General features: G+C 44.5%; 6 protein-coding genes across 6 annotated transcripts; 4 read left to right on the top strand and 2 right to left on the bottom strand.

Annotated features, from left to right (window-relative positions):
* Positions 1–240: 240 nt before the first annotated feature.
* Positions 241–1,452, bottom strand: JR316_0010703 (3-oxoacyl-[acyl-carrier-protein] reductase FabG; the record flags this gene model as incomplete). Its single annotated transcript, XM_047896368.1, has 8 exons — positions 241–284; positions 343–464; positions 521–576; positions 631–728; positions 779–817; positions 890–1,255; positions 1,312–1,356; positions 1,413–1,452. 8 exons carry the CDS (start codon positions 1,450–1,452, stop codon positions 241–243), a joined length of 810 nt encoding a protein of 269 aa, XP_047744413.1.
* Positions 1,453–2,152: 700 nt separating this feature from the next.
* Positions 2,153–3,948, top strand: JR316_0010702 (Deoxynucleoside triphosphate triphosphohydrolase SAMHD1; the record flags this gene model as incomplete). Its single annotated transcript, XM_047896367.1, has 10 exons — positions 2,153–2,175; positions 2,249–2,346; positions 2,397–2,565; positions 2,625–2,759; positions 2,814–2,879; positions 2,929–2,994; positions 3,049–3,173; positions 3,233–3,375; positions 3,427–3,715; positions 3,776–3,948. 10 exons carry the CDS (start codon positions 2,153–2,155, stop codon positions 3,946–3,948), a joined length of 1,287 nt encoding a protein of 428 aa, XP_047744412.1.
* A 166-nt stretch (positions 3,949–4,114) lies between these two features.
* JR316_0010701 (uncharacterized protein) lies at positions 4,115–5,319 on the bottom strand (the record flags this gene model as incomplete). Its single annotated transcript, XM_047896366.1, has 6 exons — positions 4,115–4,462; positions 4,514–4,643; positions 4,694–4,957; positions 5,015–5,086; positions 5,147–5,153; positions 5,199–5,319. 6 exons carry the CDS (start codon positions 5,317–5,319, stop codon positions 4,115–4,117), a joined length of 942 nt encoding a protein of 313 aa, XP_047744411.1.
* Positions 5,320–6,613: 1,294 nt separating this feature from the next.
* On the top strand, positions 6,614–8,061 carry JR316_0010700 (Dehydrogenase aclE; the record flags this gene model as incomplete). Its single annotated transcript, XM_047896365.1, has 4 exons — positions 6,614–7,201; positions 7,260–7,313; positions 7,375–7,456; positions 7,514–8,061. 4 exons carry the CDS (start codon positions 6,614–6,616, stop codon positions 8,059–8,061), a joined length of 1,272 nt encoding a protein of 423 aa, XP_047744410.1.
* Positions 8,062–8,719: 658 nt separating this feature from the next.
* On the top strand, positions 8,720–9,822 carry JR316_0010699 (Ubiquitin-conjugating enzyme E2 S; the record flags this gene model as incomplete). Its single annotated transcript, XM_047896364.1, has 3 exons — positions 8,720–8,861; positions 8,925–9,002; positions 9,059–9,822. The coding sequence occupies 3 exons, from the start codon at positions 8,720–8,722 to the stop codon at positions 9,820–9,822; spliced, it is 984 nt and encodes a 327-aa protein (XP_047744409.1).
* A 335-nt stretch (positions 9,823–10,157) lies between these two features.
* JR316_0010698 (Phosphatidyl-N-methylethanolamine N-methyltransferase) lies at positions 10,158–11,215 on the top strand (the record flags this gene model as incomplete). The annotated part of the gene is made up of 6 exons (XM_047896363.1): positions 10,158–10,281; positions 10,400–10,505; positions 10,570–10,755; positions 10,834–10,905; positions 11,017–11,091; positions 11,155–11,215. 6 exons carry the CDS (start codon positions 10,158–10,160, stop codon positions 11,213–11,215), a joined length of 624 nt encoding a protein of 207 aa, XP_047744408.1.
* Positions 11,216–11,383: the final 168 nt, after the last annotated feature.

The raw sequence follows: 11,383 nt of genomic DNA, 5'->3' as shown, positions 1-11,383 counted from the left end.
AGAAGCGGCGTGTATATCAGATATTTTGTTCGTTGCCCGCCTTTGGCTTTTTTGTTTTCGTTTTGCTTTTTTTTTGCGGATACATACCATCGATTTGTCCTACTCACGTTAGCCAAATTCGTAGCTTGTTGATACCCATTAAATACATTATTGTGGACAGGATGAAAATCTTGTCAATCAGGCGGGCAGAGCAATCAGATACGCTTAACAGTACTTAGCTACAGTGCCTGTTTTGATTTGCTAAAAAGTGATACCGACATCTTCTGGTTTGTTGAGAAGCCGACCTTGCAAAAAAAAATCAATTTGGCTTCTCCACAGAATAAGAAAAAAAATCTTAATTACCTTCCATACCACCTTCAATCATGAGGACTTGACCAGTTACGTGCCCTGAGATTTTGTTCGATGACAATATCAGAATTTGATTTGCGATGTCGTTTGGTTCAGCGATCTTTTTTAAAGGTGTTCTGGTGCACGACGCATCAAAAAAGTTGAAGTCAGACATAAGATGTGAAGCACTCACGTAGCAAGTGCGGCATATGCGACATGAGGATTTTTTAATGAGTCAGTCGCCATGGCCTGCATAGAATAGTCGGTTTGTAAAGATGATGCATTGAAAAAGCACGAACTTACCGTCCTGACCCAGCCAGGTCCTATGCAGTTGACTCGCCCTTTGGGCGCGATTTTGACAATCTCATTTTTCAGCGACATTGTTAGACCATACATCATTGCTGCACATTCGTGAATACGTTTAACGCGTTTTGAAGGATGCAATTATTACCGCTTTTGGAAGCAGCGTAATCAGCGTGCCCAGCTTCGCCTATTCAAAACCAAAGTGAGTTAAAATGTAATTAAACTTGGAAAAATTGGGCAGTAAAAACGTATTGCTAACCATATTTCCCAGCTGTACTACCAATTAAGATGATGCACGCCTCCTCCTTCAGATCAGGAGCCATAGTTTTGAGCTGTCTCATGTATTCCCTCGCAACAAGGAAAGATGAATTCAAGTTGGTGTCGATGGTGTGCTTCCATCGGTCATAGGACATCTCCCACACATCGGCATCCTCAACGACACTGATAGCATGATTGATGACTAGGATTTGAATAGGGCCGTAGGTATATGTCGCAGACTTGAAGAGCTCGATAACCTCTTCTTCCTTTGTTAGGTCAGCCTTAATAGCTTGACTCCGTGAGTCGACAAATGACTCGAGGGGCTTGAAATTGCTGTTATAGTGAGCCGTGACGATGGCTCCTTGTTCTAGGATTATCTGTGAGTTGGTGTATTTGTATCACGAGAATGTAATTCGTAGATACCGTAGAACAATTCCGCAGTCTCTAAGCCTATACCTCCGCTAGCCCCTAAAATGTCAATTCAGTGACAAAGAAACGGTATTGTCTTAAAAATAGAGGCCAACCGGTGATTAGTACATGAACACCTTCAAGCCCTAGGTCCATGGTAACAATGCAAGTAAGGTTAAGTAGTATTGAGTCTTGAATATAAGGTGGTCAATGAGAAAGAGGAAAATGGGGTCGAGTGAGAAGATCGATGTTTAAATATTTGAATCTCTCGACGCTTAAGTTGCGAGTCCGTGAAACCGTCGTCTATTTTCTCACACGTGACGCATTGGTCGTGGACTCGTGGGAAGGACGAATCAGGATCAATGCCAAGGACCAGCAATTCGATTGAAGTTTGACAGCTCTAGATATGGCTGAGAGTGGCTGTAGGTTCCTCCCAGACTTCCTCGTAATGGTAGATATAGCTCGGTCACGGTAGAAGGGCAAGTTGAAGTTTACGTTGACGTTGAGGCCTTGAAGCACGTCACTAAATTGACCAACACTTTAACTTTCTCCGAGACTCCGACGCACGTGAAGTATCGGCCATCACGCCATCTGCCAGGCTCTCCTAAAACCTGCCTCTCAAATCGAGAGGGGGCCTACCACTAAAACTCGTCTATATTTCAGGGAACGTCATAGCCATTTTTCTTATTTGTCCAATGAAAACGCTTATTATGCAACCTGTTGATCCATAAATATTATAATTGTCAATTCGTTGATATTCATTTTACGTCTCCGCTCTATTCTCCGCAGAACCTTGCGAATCGGCAAATTGAAGGTGGCCGTTGTTCGCAAGTCGTCATTGCTTTCTTATACTACCATGATCAAGAGGTTTGTTGACTCGTGAGTTTACTTTATTCAAATATCTCTTCCTAGGTTTCTCGATCTCATATAACATTTAACATTTAATGCATAGGAGACAGTTTCGGCGGTTGCAATATATCAAGCAGCTTGGGGCAACAGACTATGCCGGTTGGCCGCAAACCTCATACAGTAGATTCGATCATTCGTTAGGTGGGCTAAATTTCCTCTTGATTTTTCGCTATTAATCAGTATTTTCGCAGGTGTTTCTCGTCTTGCACGAAAAATGGCTTCGCACCTGAAGAGAACACAACCTGAATTATCCATAACGGACCGCGATGTTAATTGTGTGGAAATCGCTGGACTTTGCCATGACCTCGGTCATGGGCCTTGGAGCCACCTCTGGGATGGTCTGTTTATGCCATCTGTTTTGTATGTCGTCTTTTTATCATTGATCAGTTTTTTATTCTTCTAAACGTACAACATACCAGGAAAGGCAGCAGATGGAGCCATGAGGAAGGCTCCGAAATGATGTTCGATGCCATCATTGAAGAGGAACGCATTCCTTTGCCCAAGGAGGATCAGCAATTTATCAAGGCCTTGATTTCAGGCGATCCTTCGAGAACGTGGGTCTGACTGCCATCTTTCCCATACGTCACTGATCAAGAACAAGACTCCAGTCCTCGTGAGAAAGGATTTTTCTTCGACATTGTTGCGAATAGGAGAAACGGGTTTGATGTCGATAAGTGAGCCAGTAAAAAAACTACAATGCATGCCACAGTACTGAAAGCTCAGATATGATTATATTCGCCGAGATAACCATTTGATAGGCTCGCATACTACATCGCTTTCATTATTAAGGTATGATTATTGGATTGTTGACCGTGTTAATCATAATGTCATCACCATCTACAGCCTCATTGAATCCTCCCGAGTTATCGATAGCCAGATATGCTACAACGCCGATATAGCAAGTTATATTTATAATCTCGCAATATCCCGTTTTAGATTGCACAAGGAAGTGTACAATAATGTGATATGTAGGTCAATTTCTCTTTAGTAACTGATGAGCCTTAAAAGTGCTGACGCACTCTCACAGCCAAGGCCGTTAACTACATGATTATCGATGGTCTTTCAAAAGCAGATCGTGTAATGAATATAGCTCAGCGGGTTTTCAACGCCGAGGAATATCTGACTCTTACAGACGATATTATGCCTCAGATTGAAGCTACTACGGATCCGGTTTGCTTTCTTGTTTATTGCCTTGCTTTAGGTGCTGATTTATGGACACAGCGGCTGAGCGAATCTCGCGCTATTCTCCGGCGCATTCATGATAAGAACCAGCATTACGAATGCATATTAAATGAGGTTGTCGATTTGGGGCAATGGAAGATTTTTGCGAAATATGTTACAGGACAACGCATACTGGAAGCTTCTCGTAGACTGGCTCCTGCCGATTCCAGGGAACTTGAGTTCCTTAAAGGAAGTGATGTTATTGTCGATTTCTCTCTGGTGCACCACGGAATGAAAGAAGACAATCCAATGAAGTTTGTGGCCTTTTACTCTGCCGAGAATAACAACGGTGAGGTTATTCACCCATTTTAACTATGTCACATCGTTCATAATGTCTTTAAACCTTTAGTCTGGTTGAAGTTGGATCAAACACATTACTCTTCTTCCCCGCTACCCTCGAATTTTGCCGAAGTACTGCTGAGTGTCTATTCGAAGAGCCGTGCAGCATCAAAGCTACTAGAGGCCGGTTGCCATGATGTCCTGCAGAATATCGAGGCCAATATTGCTACAGCCAACGTGTAGTATGACCAAAACGTCGAGTTATATTATAACCATTTTCCATCTCGTATCAATTAATCTATGCAATATTCGTAGAAATATAGACCTAGATAAAACTAGCGACAGTAATGGCAAAGGAATACGGTACAATAAGTAACGGATTAAAGAGTAGGAAACAATGTGGCTCACCTCAGTCATGAGATTGATTTGATCCCCATTCGGCCTTCTCTTGCAACGGGATAGCATCTCCTGGCATCTCCAACCTCGCCTTTCTCTTTCTTTCCTTTTTCTCCTGTTGAATATTCCATTTTCTCACTTGGTCTGGGGTCATATCTTTAAACCTAAAGTCGCCCCATGCGCCTGTACCAAAGAGCTTCCGAATATTGGGAAAGAGTAGGATGGTATTAGCCACCCATTCTGGGAAAACATGGAAAATATAAAACGCTGCTTTAGCACCACTGGAATTCAATGGGCTTGGACCAGCCAGCGATGTAACTTTAAAATGATTCACGGAGAGCCGATAGATGGATATTACAGCCTAAGATGCAACATGAACGACATTTTGCAGAGTCAGATATAAAGGATTTACCATTAGACTGGCTACCGTAAATACGATTCCGGTTTCGCGTTTACTGTTACTTGGAAACCACTTCAAGCTCCATACAGTTGTAAGTACCATAGTCAAGCATAGCGCCAAGTTGATAGCAGCACTCGCAAACCTTTGGCAGGTTGTTAGTGTTCATGATCTTACATTGGTAGTAATACGGACCGAAGGGTCGATTTCCTGTTTGCAGCATCTTGATTATGAAAATTCTGGCTGTAACCGGAGTTAGATATGATTCCAGGAACGATGGCCGCAAAAAAGGTCAAAGACATGAAAGCCATCAATCTCCGAAGCCTTGCTCGCAGCCTTGGTACATCGGGTGTTCCAGGTGGGGGAGGAGAGTAGGTCCCTCCTTTTGTAGCCGCCGCTGGAGATTGGAAGTACATTTCGGAGCCGTACGTTGGATTCACGAGCATACACCGAAGGAGGCTAACCAGATCATTTGCGATTCCTAGATACCCCATACCAAAGCTGACTTGCATATACCTTACAATTCCAGATGCGAATCTCTGAGTCTCACTGCGGGACTGGATTGTTCTTAGAGCAAAAATAGCGACCCTACAACCCCAATGAGTCGAGTGATGTCGAGTGAATGACTCTGACGGGAATCAAACATACCTCTCAGCTGAAAACATTACAGTTCCTATCAGAAGTATGGTGCGAGACCTACGGTCGAACATCCGGTATAGCATAAGTGGAACTAGGGCAGCATAGAGAACCATAAATAAGACAGATGGGCCGAAGTCTCCTGGATATACAGTTCCACCAATGGGTGCCGGAGCGCTGGCCATGAAGATTGGAAAAGTATAGTAAAGTGTGATTGACGATGTACGCCGTTTTTATGTTTTGCGGTCAACGTTAACCGTTGACGGTTTGCCAAGTAATAGAGCGCAAATGAGTGTGGACAAATACCTGGGCCGACAGATGTTGGGAGTATTTTAGCTTATATATTGCTTTATGCATTGCTTACGAGCCAATCTACTTCCTGAAAGGCGGCGATGATTTGACTGCGCTTTACATATTCGCGCAGTAGACGGTTCAGAGTTTTGTTCAGGATAACCTATCATATCATAAAGTGCTGTGCACCGCCGGTCAATCCATCAAATACCAAGAGAGGTCCTCATGTGCTGTGGAGAAATCAGAAGATCAATGGGTGCTGCGGGGATTCAAAGCTTAGAAAGTGTCATAAGCTGTGAGACCATTTAATCTTTGACCTTTCAGAGCCGTATTTGACCGCTAAAACGCCAGAGCATGGACTGAACTCAAGTTCAGCCAAGTATCTTCGTCGTACAGGTTGTCTTGCTAGCCCATCTTTTCTCATTTTGTTTATTTACTACTGATCTCATTGAAGTCGGTAAGTTGACAGCATTGAATTTTGATGTCAATCGCGTCAAGAAGCTCCTGGAATTAGTTCAAAAATCAACATGTTCCACTCCCAAGCGAAAGATTCGCAATTCCATATTATAAACACCTTTAACAATTTATCACTTGTCTAAAATCCTGACATACGGATTCCTCGCTCACGCAAACTGTGTTTTCTGGGCGCCTCAGGCTGCAGAAAAATTGCTATAAAAATAGTATGATGATCTTCCTTTACCGACGCATGTCCATAAATACACCAAGTATGCCAAAGGTAGAAGTAACTAACAATGCTAATGGAATCCGTGTCGTAAGAGGGACCGGGAAAAGAAACCAAAAGCGAAAATCCGTACCTATAGGCTTATGATTCAAAAATTTGTGTCAAAAAAAGACCTATATCAAGTAAATATCAAGCCTACATTTGCTCTGTTTGTTGACTAACTTCTATCGAAAGTTCGGGAAAAGCCGGGTTAATGAGAATGTATGTTGACGCCATATGAACTCGAATGTAGTGAGATTCTTATTGGGCATAGGGTTACTGAATCACTTGTTAAAACGGAGAAGTGTTTTCGTCGAAAGAACTTGGATTAAAGGCAGATTAGTCATCCTTGGCGGTACGCACAGGCTAGATTGACGATCTTGACACCGTAAAGATTGATACATGATTAGAAAGTCAAGTAATTAATCATCCCCAGGCAGCAATTGGTCCCAAATCGTGACACAACGATGTTCACAATAACAGACAGAGGGGCCGGCCAAGCGTATAAAAGCGCGCAGAGAAATGGCACAGAAGCATCACGATTTCACCTTCTCAGTATCAATTTCGAACCCTTATTCGCTCCTGCTACCTTGCTGCTTTTCACGACAATGTCGTCTTCTCCTAAAGTCAAAGTCGGTTTTGTTGGGTTATCTTCCGTTGCAGGATGGGCATCTGATGCCGTGGCCCCCTCGCTCTTGGCCCCCTCCGTCCGTGAGAAATACGACATCGTTGCCGTGTCTACAACATCGGAAGCAACAGCAAAAGCGTCTGCCGAAAAATACTCCAAATCAGTTGGCCATTCTCTCAAGACGTATTACGGTGATGCGTCGCAAATCGCATCCGATCCTGATGTAGATTTGGTTGCGATTACGGTGAAAGCACCCTATCATAAGGAGATTGCGTTAAAGGCCATTGAGGCCAAGAAGGACTTCTTTATTGAGTGGCCGGCTGGTACTTCGACAAAGGAGACAGAAGAGATTGCAGAGGCCGCCCGTCAACAAGGTGTGCGCTCCCTTGTTGGCCTACAAGGACGACACTCTGCAGTTATCGACAGGGTCAGCATATCAGATACGATTCTATCGCATTGGCTTGACTGACACTCCTTTGGTTAAGGTAAAGGAGATACTCGCCTCAGGCGTCATTGGGAATGTCAGGTCGACGAGTGTTGTAAGTCCACAAAATAAATGGGGTTTAGAAACGTCTGATTAATGTTAACCCCATTTTGTAGCTTGCTCATATTCCGAGAGACGCCAACGTCCATGCCCCAAACAGTAAAGAGAGTAACACTTACATTTTGGAGAAGAAAAATGGTGGGTTTATATATTTCTGGCCTCTGAACCAGAAAGTCGCTGAGGATTCTCATGCAGGGGTAAACATCTTAACAATTGCCATCGCACATCAGCTCGATACTCTCCAGCACGTCCTTGGCGAGTTTGCCAGCCTGACAGCAACAGAGGCCAAATTTTATCCAACTATAACGATTGTCACAGACGACGGTAAACCGACGGGAAAGACCTTCGAAGCACAATGCGAAGACCACTTCTCTATCACCGGATTCCTCAAAACGGGAGTTTTTGCTAATGTTTTCTGGCGCACAGGATATGCGTTGAAAGAAGGCCGTCACCAGTTTGTTTGGGAGATCGATGGCGAAGAGGGCAGTATCAAGCTGCAATCAGATTTCTTGCTGGGTGCATATCCCAGCATCTTCGAGCCCGAACTTTTCCTTAACGGCGAGAAGGTGGAATCGGAGACGAAGGGATTTGGTGCAATAGTGGCCATTGGGGCAGCTTGGACTCAATTTGCAGACAAGAGTAAGGCAGGCACATATGCGACAATTGACGACGCGGTCAAGCATCATCGCCTGATCGATGCCATAGCATTGAGTGCGAAGGAGGGAAAGCGAGTTACACTGTGAGACCTGCACAAAGATGCTTCTAGAGGGGTATGCACTTGTACAACCAGCTGCCTTGCGAGACATTTATGACATTGCAAAATACTATCGTTTTTGAGGTTTAATTCAGAGAGTAATGGTAGTTGACGATATTTTGACGTCAGTCAGCAACAGTTTGAGGACGCATTGAGTCGCCCAACCAGCGAGTGGTGAAACCTAGTAATCAAACAGCTCGGCATTCAGTTCTTGACGCCATATGTGTGCATAGTAATCTGTTGATAGTAGACATCCACAGATCTTAATGCAAAACACATAGTCTGAGAAATTCAGGAGGGGTGGAGAAACTTGAGAGGAGGCTGTAAGGGGAAGAGAAACAATGCTAAAACTTAAAAGGCGGTTTCTCTCCAACAGGAGCCCATGCTTGTCATTGTTTGCCACTGGCAGAGAAGCCGGACACGTGCATGTAATCACGAGATCTCTGTTCAAGTTGATCGCGATTCATATTCAAACTCCGAAAGATTCACGTCTCTCACTCAATAGTTGAACCTTTGCTTGGACCAAAAGCGTTGCGTGCAGCACTCAAACCCTTGACTCCTTTCTCAACTTTGTGTACCATATATTAATTTGTATCATGGTGAGTCCTAAAATTCTCCATGCACTCCAAAAATCACCGCTAATTTCGATGTCTCAGTCTATTTCACCAGCTGTTGTTCGCCGCGTCATGCGCGAGTTGAGTGAGCTCGAAAACAGCCCACCGGAAGGCATTCGGATTCAGGAAAATGAGGAGGATATGTTGGACGTTACAGGAATCATCGAAGGACCAGGTGCGTATTCTGACAATGCCAACGACATTCTGGGGCTCACGTCGCGTCTCTAATTGCAATTAGAGGGCACACCGTACGCGGGAGGTTATTTCAGGGTCAAGTTCAAGTTTACGGAAGAATTTCCAGCCGCTCCGCCAAAATGTTCGTGATCTCATTTTGCAGCTAACAGGTGTACAAGATACTGAGTCCTTGTTCAGGTTGGTTCGCCACAAAGATTTTTCACCCCAACGTGGGTCCAACTGGCGAAATTTGCGTAAATACTCTGAAGAAAGACTGGAAGTCAACCTATGGCATTGGGCATATTCTGGTTACCGTCAAATGCCTTCTCATTTATCCCAATCCCGAGTCCGCTTTAGACGAGGAAGCCGGCAAGCTTCTATTGGAAGATTACGATAGTTACTGCAGCAGAGCCAAACTCATCACCAGTGTCCATGCCACACCCCGCGTCAAGCCTGCTGAATTCAACAAACCTTCGGCCACCGAGGATGAAACTCCCTCCGCATCATCCGCAAAAGATGGATCAAGTTCTACTACACCTTCTGTGGCTTCGACTTCCAAAACTACCACAACACCCTCCATTTCTGTCTCTGTCTCTGTCTCTGTCTCACCAACCAAGGCCCAGTCTACCACTCCCTCGACAACTTTCTCTGTTCCAGTTATCACTCGCAAAGGCGCTTCGCCGGCCCCTCAGATATCTTTGAAAGCTTCTTTGTCATCCGAAAAAGAAGGCGGGTTGGGTGCAGGACCGCATAAAGATTTGAAAGAGCGTCATCCATCACCTTCGCCTTTAGGAACTGCGGATGCGAATGTGGGCGGAAAGCCTGGAATGGGTGTAGGCATGGGCATGGCGTCTACAGCTGGAATGGCTGGTATCACAGGCACCAAGGCTGTCAAGAGAGCTGCCACTAACTCAGCCACAACAGGGGCAGAAAAGAGGAAGAAGGCACTGAAGAGATTGTAGACTGGGATTTTGTGATACATCGCTTTGGAGGATGGGCTTTGGACACTGGATTGGTTGTATTGACTTCTTCACTACTCGTCGCGCTTTCGATACTAGCTACCTAGTTTGTAAACATATTATTCACAACAATATACGGTTTTCATGCCTGTATCGCCTCTTCTGGATTATTTTCCGAACCCAACCATTCTGTTATCCCAATGATGGTACAACTGCTTACTTTAGGGGTGGGTGCCTTTCACCCCGGTGTTACATAATCAACTTGCCCACCTGAGCCCGGAGTTCACGGTTACGCGTCTTCTCTGTCTCTGCCATTCACATCTTCACCGCTGCATACAATGGATTCGAAAAGCCTGGTCACTCAATTCCAATCACTGGTTGACGTTAACAAGACGTCTCTGTACATTTCATTGCTGTCCATTGCGTTCAACCCAACTGCATGGAACATCGTAGCTCGAAATGGTGCGTTGGCATGATATTCGATGTTTTGTTTTTAGCCCTGTGGAGATTTTGACGGAGGACATCATTTTCTGGCACTGTTGCATACCCTGGAAACAATACTCATTGAAAATTCTTACAGAGTATAAGAACAAGACCATTACGCGTATTTTTGGAGGAAATGCACGATATGGATGCTATTTCCTGGCTCTTTCCATATTTTCGTTCGGGATGCTCAGAGATAGTCTGTAAGTACTGATATGAATCTTCCGTCGATCGCATATCTAAGAGCATTCATTTGGTCCGTGCTAGCTACCGTCAGGCTCTGCTAGAACAACCCCAACAGGCCATTCTTCCCAAGGAATACGCAACCATTGTCCCCGTTGTTCTCTTCGTTATTGGCCAGATTTTTGTCGTGACCTCAACATGGGCCTTGGGAATCACTGGAACTTTCCTCGGGGACTACTTTGGAATCTTGATGGACCAGAGAGTTGAGGGGTGCGTTTTACCTGTTTGTCCTATCGTCTTTTTTCAGAACAGTCTTAAACTCTTGTTATCATTTTATTCTGGATACAGATTCCCTTTCAACGTCCTCAGAGACCCGATGTATGTTGGCAGTACCATGTGCTTCGCTGCTACTGCTCTTTGGTGAGTATGGCTCTTCGCACTTTGTTCGCTTAGCGCTGTTGTGGCGACACGTGTTTTTTTTATAAATTTGCTGATGCTTTGATTCGTTGGGGTTCTCTTTTGTTCTAATAGGTACGAAAGGCCCGCTGGACTGTTCATTACCCTTTATGTCTACATCCTCTACGTAATCGCGCTCCGCTTCGAAGGGTAAGATTTTCAACGACAAGCATTTGAATCATTGCTCATATTTATCCGTTGTTGCTTTTCCAGTCCCTTCACAGACATGATCTACAGCAGACGCGCTGAAAAGGCCAAGGCCAAGGCCCTCTAACTAAATTAATGGCATCCACTCGGATAGCACTTCTCCAAATCGCAAGCACTGACAGCGGTTCACTGTTACCAAAACATACCAGTCTTTACCCTCTATCCACTAACCCACCACATCTAACGACATTGTTATGACCATACCACATTTATCACCCCTGCAACTTCATCAGTT

Source organism: Psilocybe cubensis, chromosome 10, assembly GCF_017499595.1.
Source record: "Psilocybe cubensis strain MGC-MH-2018 chromosome 10, whole genome shotgun sequence".
In the NCBI taxonomy this organism is placed as follows: Eukaryota; Fungi; Basidiomycota; class Agaricomycetes; order Agaricales; family Agrocybaceae; genus Psilocybe; species Psilocybe cubensis.
This window is presented reverse-complemented; position numbering and strand designations above follow the sequence as displayed.